The sequence below is a fragment of the Budorcas taxicolor genome, chromosome 13, assembly GCF_023091745.1.
Source record: "Budorcas taxicolor isolate Tak-1 chromosome 13, Takin1.1, whole genome shotgun sequence".
Lineage (NCBI taxonomy): Eukaryota > Metazoa > Chordata > Mammalia > Artiodactyla > Bovidae > Budorcas > Budorcas taxicolor.
Window position 1 is genome coordinate 61,116,948 of NC_068922.1, and position 12,885 is coordinate 61,129,832.

Sequence of the window (12,885 nt, forward strand, 5' to 3'; positions counted from 1 at the left end):
GTGTGAAATGTGAACTTGGTGCCGACATCTAGTGGGGAGTTGGGGCTCCACAGAGGTGGATATGATATCAGTGAGGCCAGTGAGTAATTTTAGCAGTGATATTTTAGGGACTTGGGGACACCAGCAGGCTTTAAAAATTTTTTTTTCATAGTCCCTGAGATAACATTGCTTCATGGTAATTCCTAATTGCTCTGGGATAGGCCTCATAACTTGTCCCAGGGCACTTGGGGGCATATCTGCCTTAGGGAGACATGCTCACCCCTTACATCCCATCCCGGGCTGCTTTTCCTAAATGTGTCTTTTATCCATCCACGTTGCCCACTTATACCGATTTGTCAGCTCTTTAGAAATACCCTCCCTCAGCTTCCTTCAGAGCTTCCCCATTCCTTCAGCTACATATTCTGTTGGGTTTCTTCAGAGCACTTGTGAAAATCAAAAAATGCTTGGTTTGTTACTCTTTCATTGTCTTTTCTTTCCTCCACTAGAATGTGAGCTCCCAGATAGCAAGGACCATGTCTATCTGTTTTGTTCACTCCTGCTTCCCCACCATCTAAGCATAGCATAGGCACTGGGGTATTGAACAACTGTGTGAGAGACAATACAAGCTGAAATCCATCAGCCTGTGTTAGACACTGGGAATTCAAATGAAATCAGACATAGCCTTCATCCTCAAAGCTTTCACAGTCTAGAAGAGCAGATTGGCATGTAGACAAATAAGGACAGTAATACTAATCAACATATGTTCCCTGAACAATTACTACTTGTAGGTGCTCTAGAGGAATGCAAATGGCAGTATCTCTGCCCTCAAGGAGCTTATAACTAAAAACAATTTAAAACAGTAAAACAAAAAGCTTTCTCTGTTTCCAGAAACCTAGTTTCTTTATTTCTATTTCTGAATGAGCCCCCCAATGGCTTTGATTGCAGTGGAGATGGGGTATGGATTGATTTTCATAAATCACCTTTCCTTCTCCACCAAGTAATATGAGGGTTGATCCCACTCATAGAAATAAATATCTCTTTTCTGGCTTACTTGTTAGAGATTTCTTTCAAAATGCATATCTCTCTGCTGGGAGGATGCAGACAGAGGGGAAAAGTAGGAAATGAGGAATTATTTTAGAGCTAAATGAGTTCTCAGATATTTATTTCAATTATTTTTATGAAAAGAAAGAAAAACAAGGACACGTTATACAGATTGGAATGAAAGCTGGGCTAGAAAAGACCTCTGACTTCTTGTTCAGTGTTCTTTCCATTTCCACCTGTCCTGGCTGTGTTCAAGCTCCAGGCTGGTGTCCACCTGTCCAGGATGTAGAACAAGAGATTTTTGTTGTTTTCTGGTAAGCATTAGATGAAAACCCATTTCATAAACTTTTGTCAGTCTGGTTATAAGTTCTATATTAAATTTTACTGTATTAGTGATTCTGATTTTCTTTGGAAAGTGTGTGACAACTTTTCACAGCAGATTGAAGCTCCCCTTTACAGTAGTCAGCTTGAGAGAGTATGTATTCTTTCCAAAGATTGATAGTGTACAAAACATTTTGGAAAAGCCACTTGTCTTAGATGTTGTGGCAGTTTTTTGGATCTCTTCAACAATACCAGGTCTTGTTACTTTAAAGATTAATTAGCTTTTAGGAGTTCGTCTCAAGTCATTCAGAACTAAAACTTCAGAGTAGTCCAGAGTAATGAGGCTGGAAACAGTATTGCTTAATTAAAACTAAAGAGTGAGCAACTGCCTTGCATGGCCCTAAAACTGGCTTTGAAGGCCACTCCAAGAAAGACATTCCAAACATGTTTGGAGCAGTTGCAGCATTGTTGGGATTAAGAAGTCTCCCAAGGTATAAATTAGAGTCCAAGAGTCTTCAAGGTATAAATTCTGTTATTCATGCTTACAGTATTCATTCAACAAACATTTACTGAATGCCTTATACTTGCCAAGATCTGTGTTAGGTATTAGGGATTGATGGAATAACAGTCCCTACTCTCAAAGCACTCATAGCAGGAGGAGATGAGTATCTTAAATCAACAAGGGCAATGAAGGTTTTTTTTTTTTAATAAATTTTGCTGTGCACAGGCTTTCTCTAGTTGATGTGAATGGGGGCTTTTCTCTAGCGGTGCATGGGCTCTGGGGAGCTCCGGTTCATCACTAGTTGTGGCCTATAGGCTCAGTTACCCAGTGGCATGTGGGATCATCCCAGACCAGGGATCAAACCTGTGTCCCCTGCATTGGCAGGTGGATTCTCAACCACTGGATGACCAGTGAAGTCCTGCAATGAAGTTTTTGTATGTACCATAATAAACTGTGTACAAGAGAGAGTGGGATCAGTAGGTTCAGGGAGTGATCTACTGACGGGTTTTATAAAAGAGGAGATGCTTTAGTGGAGGCTTGAAAAGAAAGATTAGATACTTCCCAGCAGCTGGAGCATTTCAGAGAGAGCATAGGCAAAGGTACTGAGATGAGAACCAGTGTTAAATTTTGGCAGTTGCCAGTAGTTCACTGTGGATGGAAGGTGATGTCTAGAGAGGGACAGGAGACATGCTTGGAGAGTCAGGAAGGGTACCAAATTATGAAGCACCTTGTCCTTCATGCTAAGGAATATGTTATACTGTTCTAAGTAGACATTAGGAGCCATTAAAGAATTTTAAATCAGGAAGTAACATGATCAGATCTTTTGACTGTATAAGAAGATGGACTCACAGAATGAGATGAGAAGCTGAAAGTTGTTAGTGGGCTAGTGGAACGGTACAGGCAATAGGTAGTGTGGCCTATGGCATAACAATGAAGAGTTAGAGAAGTGGAATAGAGAGCTGATGGGGGAAGCATATGGATGTAGGTGTAACAAATAAGGAGTTACTGAGGATGTCTTTAAGATATTTAAAAAATTGATCTGGTCATACACTTTATGAAGAACAACAGCCCTAGAGATTGCCAGATTCATGATAGAGGGTAAACTCTAGCAGAGTTAGAAAATACTTGTGGAACAGCTTTCTAAAATATGTTAGTTTGAATCATGTGCATAGTATGATACACATAATTCAGTCGAAAGGATTTGAAATGTTGGCAGTGTTTTGGAATCACAAAGCAGGAAAATCTTCAAAGGAGTTGAATGTATAAGAAAAGAATTAAGGAATATAGAGATTAAATCCCTCTTTTAATCTGCTCCCAAAGAGATATGAGAGTTGATAGTTTGGTGTTCTTTTCGAATTTTGTTTTCTATGCTTAGATTAATTATATATATATATTGTTTTATTTTTAGTGTATATGCAGGTATCTTTTGATTTGACTTATTAAAAATTTTTGGAGTATAGTTGATTTACAGTGTGTTAGTTTCAGATGTACAGCAAAGTGATTCTGTTATATACATACACATATAGTCATTTTTTTTCAGATTCTTTTCCCATATAGGTTATTTTAGAATATTGAATAGAGTTCTCTGTGCTATATAGTAGGTCCTTGTTGATTTTCTGTTTTGTATATAGTAGTGTGTGTGTTAGTCCCAGGCTCCTAATTTATCCCTGCTCACCCCTCATCCCCTTGCCCCTATTTCCCCTTTGGTAACCATAAGTTTATTTTTGAGATCTGTGAGTCTGTTTCTGTTTGTGAATAAGTTCATTTATATTATTTAAAAAATTTTGATTCCACGTTTAAGTGATACCATATATTTGTCTTTTCTACATGTACATTTAAAAAACACAAAATATTTTTTGTTTCAGCCACTTGTCCCTCCTCTGTCAATATTATGAATACTGTTCTATGTCAGTAATAAAGATTTATTTTATTCTTTTTGATGACTGTATAATATTCTATTGTGTGGATATGCACCATAGTTTAAGAAAGGATTTAACCAGTTGTTTTTATTCTTTTTAAAAATATTATATTGAAATATACCTAAAAACTAAACTAGAGATCAAATATTAGGGTGTAATATTGGGTGAAAGAGTATGACCATTTAAAGGTTTAATAGCTAATTCCTAAAGATTGTACCAGCTTGTGTCCTATACCTCACCCAACTGTATGTGACTGCCCACTTCTCGTCACATGCCAACCAACACTGATATTAATTAGTCTTTAAAGTGTATTACTCAGTCTTTTAGATGAAAAATGCCTGATTATAGTTTCTAAAATTCTTGAGATTAAGCCTCTGTGTATCTTTGTTAACTTCTTGCTCTTTGTCCAGTTATTTGGCAAAAGGAAATTAAGCTAGACCTTGCCCAGTGCTTTTTTCCATTCACCTTTTGAGGGTAACATTTTAAAATATAAGTTCTTATTGTAGAGCTGTATGTAAAATAGGTTTAGGAGAATGGACCATATTCTGTCCCTAGTTAACATTTGGAAATCCTTTTTGATTTTGTTTTTAAGGGATTGGGGTATAAAAGGGAGAGAAGCAATAAAATATTGACGTTAGTTTATTTTGTGGTGTTCTTCAAAAATACCAAAAAATATTTTGATGAGTTTTATTTTTTATTGAATATACAACTCAAACTATGTTTTTTGCTGATCTTGTCATGTTAATCCTCCTTTGGAGTACTAATACATACCAGTGTTAGGTGGATAAATAACAACTAGCCTTTTTTGATTTCTGATACATGAACTTCTAAGAGGGGTATTAATTTCATCACATAACCTAGTTGAGATTGTTCTGGGATATCTAATTGAGTTGTTTACTCTCTTCAGGGTGTTCCTGAAAAGAAAGAGCTTCCAATCACTGTTCCAAAGTCACCAGCCTTTGCTCTGAAGAACAGAATCAGAATGCCCACCAAAGAAGATGAGGTGATTCCCTAGGATGGGATCTCTATTCCTTCTGCATGATCAATTTAAGCATTGCGTGCATGCTGAGTCACTTCAGTTGTGTCCGACTCTGCGATCCTATGGACTGTAGCCCACTAGGCTCCTCTGTTCATGGGTCTCCAGGCAAGAATACTGGAGAGGGTTGCCATGCCCTTCTCCAAATCTAAATGTTACTTTCTTAAACATAGAGGAATTCAAAGGCAGTCATTCTTGCTGAAGTTGTCTTAACAATGGGTATGAATGATTGATCATCTATTTTTGCTCTTCCAAGAACAAAGTAGTAAGTGTATGAGGCTCTTTGCCAACAAAGGTCCGTCTAGTCAAAGCTATGGTTTTTCCAGTAGTCATATACGGATGTGAGAGTTGGACCATAAAGAAAGCTGAGTGCCGAAGAATTGATGCTTTAGAATTACGGTGCTGGAGAAGACTCTTAAAAGTCCCTTACACAGCAAGGAGTTCAAGCCAGTCAGTCCTAAAAGAAATCAATCCTGAATGTTCATTGGAAGGACTGATGCTGAAGTGGAAACTCTGATACTTTGGCCATCTGATACAAAGAGCTGATAACATTGGACAAGACCCTGATGCTGGGAGATGGAGGGCAGGAGGAGAAGGGGGCAACAGAGAATGATATGGTTGGACAGCATCACCAACTCTGTGGACGTGAATCTTAGCAAACTCTGGGGCACAGTGAAGGACAGGGAAGCCTGATGTGCTGCAGTCCATGGGGTCTCAAAGAGTTGGACATGACTTAGCAACTGAATGGCAATGATGAGTCATTTTGGCTTTCATTGGTAACTGGTTGTAACGAGTTATGTTTGTTTCCATTGAATTGAAAAATCAGTCTTTTTTTAAGACCTATACTCTATTTTGCCTGAGCTATTGTCATCATTCAGTGAAAGATTTTTAAAATTTACACTAAGTAGTTACATCTGCCCTGTCCTATCTCCATTGACCCAAGGGTTAAAGAGGTGACTATGTGGTGATGGTTCATGAAGTTGGAATACATAAACTGTCATTGATCAGGCTAGTTTCTTGTTACCTCTCCCTTTTTATCTATAAATATCCAGAGTTAGGGTAATTTTATAGCATATCTCAAAGCATAAACCTTTTTATAGATTCATTTGAAACTAGAATACACAGTAATCTTATGTTCCCAGCTTGAACCCAGTCAACTTACTTGGTCCTATTCTGGGTTTAGCAACTGGAAATACTCCCAGTCACATGTTTTAGCAGAGTCTGGAGGCTGGGTCAAAAAAGAGGCCAAGGTATATGCTTGGTTAGTACTTTTCTTCTGTTCTTCATTTTACTCACAGTTTGAGCTCATTTAGTTTTTCCAACCTTCCTGTGAAAAATTTTAGATGCTTTAAAGGTAATTGTGTTAGTTTATCAAATGCTTTCACATTGATATTACACCTGTGAGTTAATAAATGACTTAGTAGGTTGGTGAGTTGGTAGGTATCCTTCTTTGATAGAAAAGGAAGCTAAGACACCTGAGAGGTTGAGTGACTTGCCTTAATGACTTCTTTCATATATTGTCTTCTGACTTCACATTCAGAGGAGGTGAGAGAGTGAGAAATCTTGTCTCTAAAACTGGCAATTTTTTCCCTTAGGAAGAGGAGGAGCCAGTAGTGATAAGAGCTCAACCTGTGCCATATTTTGGAATGCCTTTTAAGCCCCAGATCCCAGTGGGGAGAACTGTGGAAGTATGCCCTTTTTCTTTTGATTCCCGGGACAAAGAACGTCAGTTACAGAAAGAGAAGAAAATAAAAGAACTCCAGAAAGGAGAGGTAGGTGTTCCATTTCTATAAGTAGCATAATATTAATACTAGTCTTTAATTCCTCAAAGGTAATCTTTATCTTGCACTTTTTAAAAAGTTTATTTATTTGGCTGCATCGGGTCTTAGCTGCGCCTTGCGGGATCTTCATCACAGCATATGGACTCTCTAGTTGTGATTCATGGGCCCCAGAGCATGTGGGCTCTCTAGTTGCCCCGTGACATGTTAGTTCCATGTTTCCTGCATTGGAAGGCAGTTCTTAACCACGGGACCGCCAGGGAAGTTCCTTATGTTGTACTTTTAACTGTATAATCACTAACTTCCTTTGATCCCTCTAAGAACCTTATGAAGCATAAATAGGGCAAGTAATTTAAATAACCATTCTGGAAGTTAAGCACAAGGAAGTTAAGTGACTTGCCCCCAGGATCATGCTGGTAGTTACTGGCAAAATTGGGAGGAAACCTTGATTTCCTTTTGAGCTTATTAGTTTTCTGTACTGTGCTGGTTTGAAAAACTTGCCTTTCATATTTTTCAGATTCATCCAAATATTCTGGAGCAGCTGTGGCTTTCTGACTAGAAAGGCCTTATCTTAAATCTTACATTTTCTTTTCTATTAGGTGCCCAAGTTCAAGGCACATCCTTTGCCTCACTTTGACACCATTAACCTGCCAGAAAAGAAGGTGAAGAATACCACCCAGGTTGAGCCATTCTGCTTGGAGACGGACAGAAGAGGTGCCCTGAAGGCACAGACTTGGAAGCACCAGGTGGGGATGGGGAGAGCAGTTAAACTGTGAATTGCTTGACTGTTGGTTTGTTACAGTAGGTAGACCCGCTACACCAGCCTTCATCTGGGAACTAACATACTGGATTGTTTTAGGGACTCTAGTAATAGATCTCTGAAGGAGATCAGCTCTGGGATTTCTTTGGAAGGAATGATGCTAAAGCTGAAACTCCAGTACTTTGGCCACCTCATGCGAAGAGTTGACTCTTTGGAAAAGACTTTGCTGTTGGGAGGGATTGGGGGCAGGAGGAGAAGGGGATGACAGAGGATGAGATGGCTGGATGGCATCACTGACTCGATGGATGTGAATCTGAGTGAACTCCGGGAGTTGGTGATGGACAGGGAGGCCTGGCGTGCTGTGATTTATGGGGTCGCAAAGAGTCGGACACGACTGAGCAACTGAACTGAACTGACTGACTGTAGTCAGGGGTCAGAAAACTTTTTCTATAAAATACCATATATTAAGTATTATAGATTGTATAGGTTACATATGGTCTCTGTCACATGTTGTGTGTTTCAACCCTTTAAAAATATAAAGACCATCTTTATCCTAAGGGCTGTACAAAAAGACATTGCAAGCTGGATTTGGTCTGTAAGCTTAAGTTTGTAAGTGATCATCTGGAGAATGTGAGAGCTGATAGACTCTTTTTGTGACAGGAGATTCTTAAAGATCTCATTTATTTCATCTATTAGACTTGCTCATTAAATAATCACTTTCTTCTGTTGGTGCTTTGATAAGAAACTATATCATAAAAATAGATTCTCAATAGAGTATGTTGTCTCAACATAGTGTGCTATTTGCTCTTCATAGATGATCGGTGATTTAAAACAGTTAATAGGTTGTTGGCTGGTTTAGTTGGGAACTAATTCTGCCTTGTCTGGAAAAAAATCTCCTCTGAATCCCTAAGTTTGTCAGTATTAATATTATCTCTTATTTTGGAATCTGTCCAAAAGGGGCTCTGGCTTGATCTTTGTAGAAGTCACCCCTGTTGCAGCCCAAGAGATACGATTGATTAAGTTACTAAGTCTAGGCCCCTTGTTGGCACTGTTCTCTAGGAGAACTTAGGGCTGTTGCTTTGAAAGCAATCATGACATAGAATATGGGGGGTATTTTCCATAATAAAAAGATTTTTTAAGTTTTTCAGACGTATATAAAAGAAAGAATAGTATAATGAACTTCCATGAATCTGTCACTGTGTTTTCTAGTGCTCAAAACATGGAAAATCTTACTTCTTCTAACTTTCTACCTACTCATCTCTATACTGGATATTTCTGCCTACACAAGATTATTTTGAAGCAAATCCTAGGTGCCATCTCATTTTATCCAAAAATACTTTAGTGTGTAACTTTAAAATGCAAGGATTAAAAAGTTTTCATAACTCCAGTGCTATTATCACACTTAAAAAGATAAACAGTAATTTCTTAATAGTGACAAATAGCATTCATACATCCCCTATCTCTCATTTTTAAAACAGTTGAATTATTCAAATCAGGATCAAGAAAAGGTCCATATTTTATATTTGTTTGATAAATCTCTAAATCACTTTTCATCTATAGGCTGCTCTATGTGCATTTTGTACATTGAATAAAAGGGATTGTTTGTCCTATCTAGGTTTTACAGTCTGGATTTTGGTCATTGTGTTCCCATGGTATTGATTAGTAATTACTTGCTGTCTTTATAGATGAAACAATTCAGAAACATTCGAACTTGAGTAATTGAGGTGGTAGTTATGGAAAGTTGGTGGTTGCTTGGCTGACAGATTTTCTTTCTTACAGCTGGACGAAGAACTAAAGCAGCAGAAAGAAGCAGCTTGCTTCAAGGCTCGTCCAAACACTGTCATCTCCCAGGAGCCCTTTGTTCCTAAGAGAGAGAAAAAATCCATTATCGGTAGTATTTTATGTGTTCTTGAGGGATTGGGGAAGAATTGTGAGACTTACTAGAACTGAGTTGTGTCAGTACAATGCTGTGTCAACCAGAAGCATTTGCGTGTAGAGATCTAGCATTTCTTCCTTATATCTTTGTTGAATGTAGCAGAATAGTGTCTGGGAGGAAGCAGCTGGCATTTCAACAATTTTACTTCCCAGCTCAGAGAGTAGCAAGTAAGGAGGGAAGAGCTAGGACTTCTTTCTGGACTTCACCCTAAAGCTAGTCTTAGAAGACATTTGATTCCTTTAAGAACTGAGCTGCATTTCTAGAAAAGTGGGATTCTTCTCCTAAATCTGTCTCACAGTCACTATGTAGTTTTGAGCAAGCCACTATCTATATGGGTCTTGCTTTTCTCCTAATTAGATGATTTATAGGGGTCCTTGCTGCTGCTGCTGCTAAGTCGCTTCAGTCATGTCCGACTCTGTGTGACCCTAGAGACGGCAGCCCACCAGGCTCCCCTGTCCCTGGGATTCTCCAGGCAAGAACACTGGAGCGGGTTGCCATTTCCTTCTCCAGTGCATGAAAGTGAAAAGTGAAAGTGAAGTCGCTCAGTTGTGTCTGACTCTTAGCGACCCCATGGACTGCGGCCCACCAGGCTCCTCTGTCCATGGGATTTTCCAGGCAAGAGTGCTGGAGTGGGGTACTATTGCAACCCTGAAAATTTGAGGACTTTTTGTATGTGGTATACTTCACCTTTCTCCCCCTTGGGCTTCCTTTGAGCTCTGCCTTTCTGTTGCCATGCATCTCTGTACACTTGCTGGGTCTATGGGGCTAGGGTTCCGCAAGTCATGCTTGTGCACCAATATTCTCTCTGTTTCTGTACTCAGAGGGCCTTTCTGGTTCTCTAGTTCAGGAACCTTTTCAGCTGGCGACAGAGAAGAGAGCCAAGGAGCGGCAGGAGCTGGAGAAAAGAATGGCTGAGGTGGAGGCCCTGAAAGCCCAGCAGCTAGAGGAAGCCAGGCAGCAGGAGGAAGAGCAGCAGAAGGAGGAGTTGGCCAGACTACGGAAAGAACTGGTAACTGGGCAGCCTAAGTGCTGACTAACCCATGATTGCATCTGTTTTGTTCATCTGTACCTTGCCTTGTTCCAGAAGGGATCTAAGGTGGCCTCCAAGAATGCATCAGAGATGAGTAAAACCGAGAAGTCACGCAAACCAAGGGTGGTGACAAAGTTGACAAGTGAACGAGGCTAAAGATGTTTATATTGTGATCCATGGATCTCCTAAGTTTATACTATAATTTTGGCCCTTTATGGGAACCAACCTGTCAGTTGCAAAACTTACCATGGTCGAGAGATATAAACAAACTAGTTATTTAAAAAAATACATTTATCTTTGATCCTAGATTCAGTCAGAATTTCTTCCTAAAGAGAACATCACATGCTATGCCAGTGCACAATAACACATTTGTAGGACTTTTAAAAGAATTATTTTTGGTTGTGCTGGGTCTTGATTGCTGTGTGCAGGCTTCTCGTTATGGTGGCTTCTCCTGTGGCAGAGCATGGGCTCTCGGCCCATGGGCTTCAGTAGTTGCAGCACTTGGGGCTCAGTAGTTGTGCTCCATGGCATGTGGACTCTTCCCAGCCCAGGGATCAAACCCACGTCCCATGCATTGGCAGGGGGACTTCTATCCACTGTACCACCAAGGAAGTCCCAGGACTCTTTATTTAACTTATTTTTATTATTGCCTTCAGGCTTAAGGAATAATAAGGAAACCAGTGTGTTTTACAATTAGAATATATAGATAAGGAAAGGCATGGGAATTGTGTGACAACTGTATTTTCATTTTCCTCGTAATACTTGATTCAGATCCCTTGGAGTTATAGTGCATATCAGTCCAGGTGACGTTCCATGCTATCACTAGATAATGATTTAAATATTAGTTACCCAAAAAGAAAGCTTAATTCACATTAAGGACCCTTTCACTAAGACGGTAGTAAGCCACATGAAATGCATTAATGAGGAACGTTTTAGATGGAACTTCAAATGCTTAGTGTAATAAAAGGATGACTGTGGAAATACATAAGTTATTAAGATTCTGTCTAAAATAGCTAAGCCAGCAGTTGATATAGCTGTTAGTAGAGGTGACAGTGCCAAGGAAGACTCTAGGGACAAACTATTAAAGGGGTAGCTTCTTGACAAAACCAAGTTACCGTTTGCTGATTAGATGAAAAAATACATATATATAATCCTCAGTCCAGATACACTCAGAAAGCCAGTCTCAAGTGTTTTGACTTTTCTTCACTGCTTGAGTCCTGCCTCTTGTGTTTATCCATATTGTAGAGCTCTTTAGTAATCTGGTTTGATTCAGGGTTAAGAACGGATGGGACCATGCCTTCTCCCAGCAACGCTTCCTAGTTTATTTGCTTGTTTGTATGCTTTAAAGTCCATACTTTTGGTGAATATTAAGACTCAGTAAGCTTAAGATTGTACTCTGACAGATTCTTAAGGTGTAACTCCCCTCTGATGCAATTGAGTATACCCCCATTATACCCCAGTACTGAACAGTCAGACTGGTGATACATGCATTCTGAGGAATCCACCAAGACCAGAAAAGAAATCTACCTGGGGAACATCCCTGGTAGTCCAGTGCCCTCCAGTGCAGGGGGTGAGGGTTCAGTTCCTGGTTGGGAAGCTAAGATCCCGTATGCCTCATGGCCAAAAAACCAGAGCATGAAAAACAGAAGCAACATTGTAACAAATTCAATAGTTTTAAAATGGTCCACATTAAAAAAAAAAAAGAAAAAAAACTTTAAAGAATAATAGAAATGAAATCTACTTGGGCTCCAGAGCTCTTAATGCTTTGCTGCTAGACTGTGTTGCCTTTTTCCCCCCCTTCTCTTAATTAGTGACTGGGATGTGCAATACTATACAGAAATGTTCTCAAGAAAAATAAAAACACCCGTAAGTGTAGGTCTCTAACATCCTTATCAATGGTAATTACATTTTTTTCTGCAGGTACACAAAGCAAATCCAATACGAAGATACCAGGGTGTGGAAGTCAAGTCCAGTGACCAGCCCCTGACTGTGCCTGTCTCACCCAAGTTCTCTACCCGATTCCACTGCTAAACTTTTCTTTGAGCTGCAGACACCATCTGGGAACCTGAGCTGCTTTTTCCATCAAACCAGGAGCCACCTTTGTCATGGGGGCATAGAGAGAATCCATTTCTCCAGGCTTTTTCCTACCCATGCCTTACAGAGCATGCCTGACAAGTGTGGACTCCCAATTTCATTGAGAGTTGTTTTCCTATATTATTGTGGCTAATAATGAGACTCAACTCATGTATGTCTCAACCAGACTCTTTGGAACCATCAGTATGATGGTTGACCTTCAGTATGGACCTTAATTCTGACTAGAATTTAAGCCTCTGTATCAGCGCAGTGTAATTTCTATTGCCCTTATCCCACCTCTCTTTTTCTATTTTAATCATAAAATAAACATAGTTAAATATTGAGAGATTTAAGTTATGGATTAAATGGAACCATCAGATTCTTTCCTCTTCTCTGTGCAAAAAGAATTTATAGTTAAGGGGCCCATCACTATGAGTGGGGAAGCCTCATGAACCGCCTGACAAGGAAGAGACTTGACTAACCAGAACCTCCCAGTGGCCATCAGCCGGC

General features: G+C 39.6%; 1 protein-coding gene across 1 annotated transcript in view; it reads left to right on the forward strand.

Annotated features, from left to right (window-relative positions):
- Window positions 1-12,666, forward strand: part of TPX2 (TPX2 microtubule nucleation factor) — a 55,001-nt gene extending 42,335 nt beyond the window's left edge. Inside the window, exons 13-18 of the mRNA XM_052651033.1 lie at window positions 4,670-4,765; window positions 6,394-6,570; window positions 7,176-7,322; window positions 9,116-9,227; window positions 10,115-10,281; window positions 12,223-12,666. Coding sequence (XP_052506993.1) covers window positions 4,670-4,765; window positions 6,394-6,570; window positions 7,176-7,322; window positions 9,116-9,227; window positions 10,115-10,281; window positions 12,223-12,333 — 810 coding nt within the window. The 3' untranslated portion in view covers window positions 12,334-12,666. The remainder of the gene's footprint in view (window positions 1-4,669; window positions 4,766-6,393; window positions 6,571-7,175; window positions 7,323-9,115; window positions 9,228-10,114; window positions 10,282-12,222) is intronic.
- Window positions 12,667-12,885: the final 219 nt, after the last annotated feature.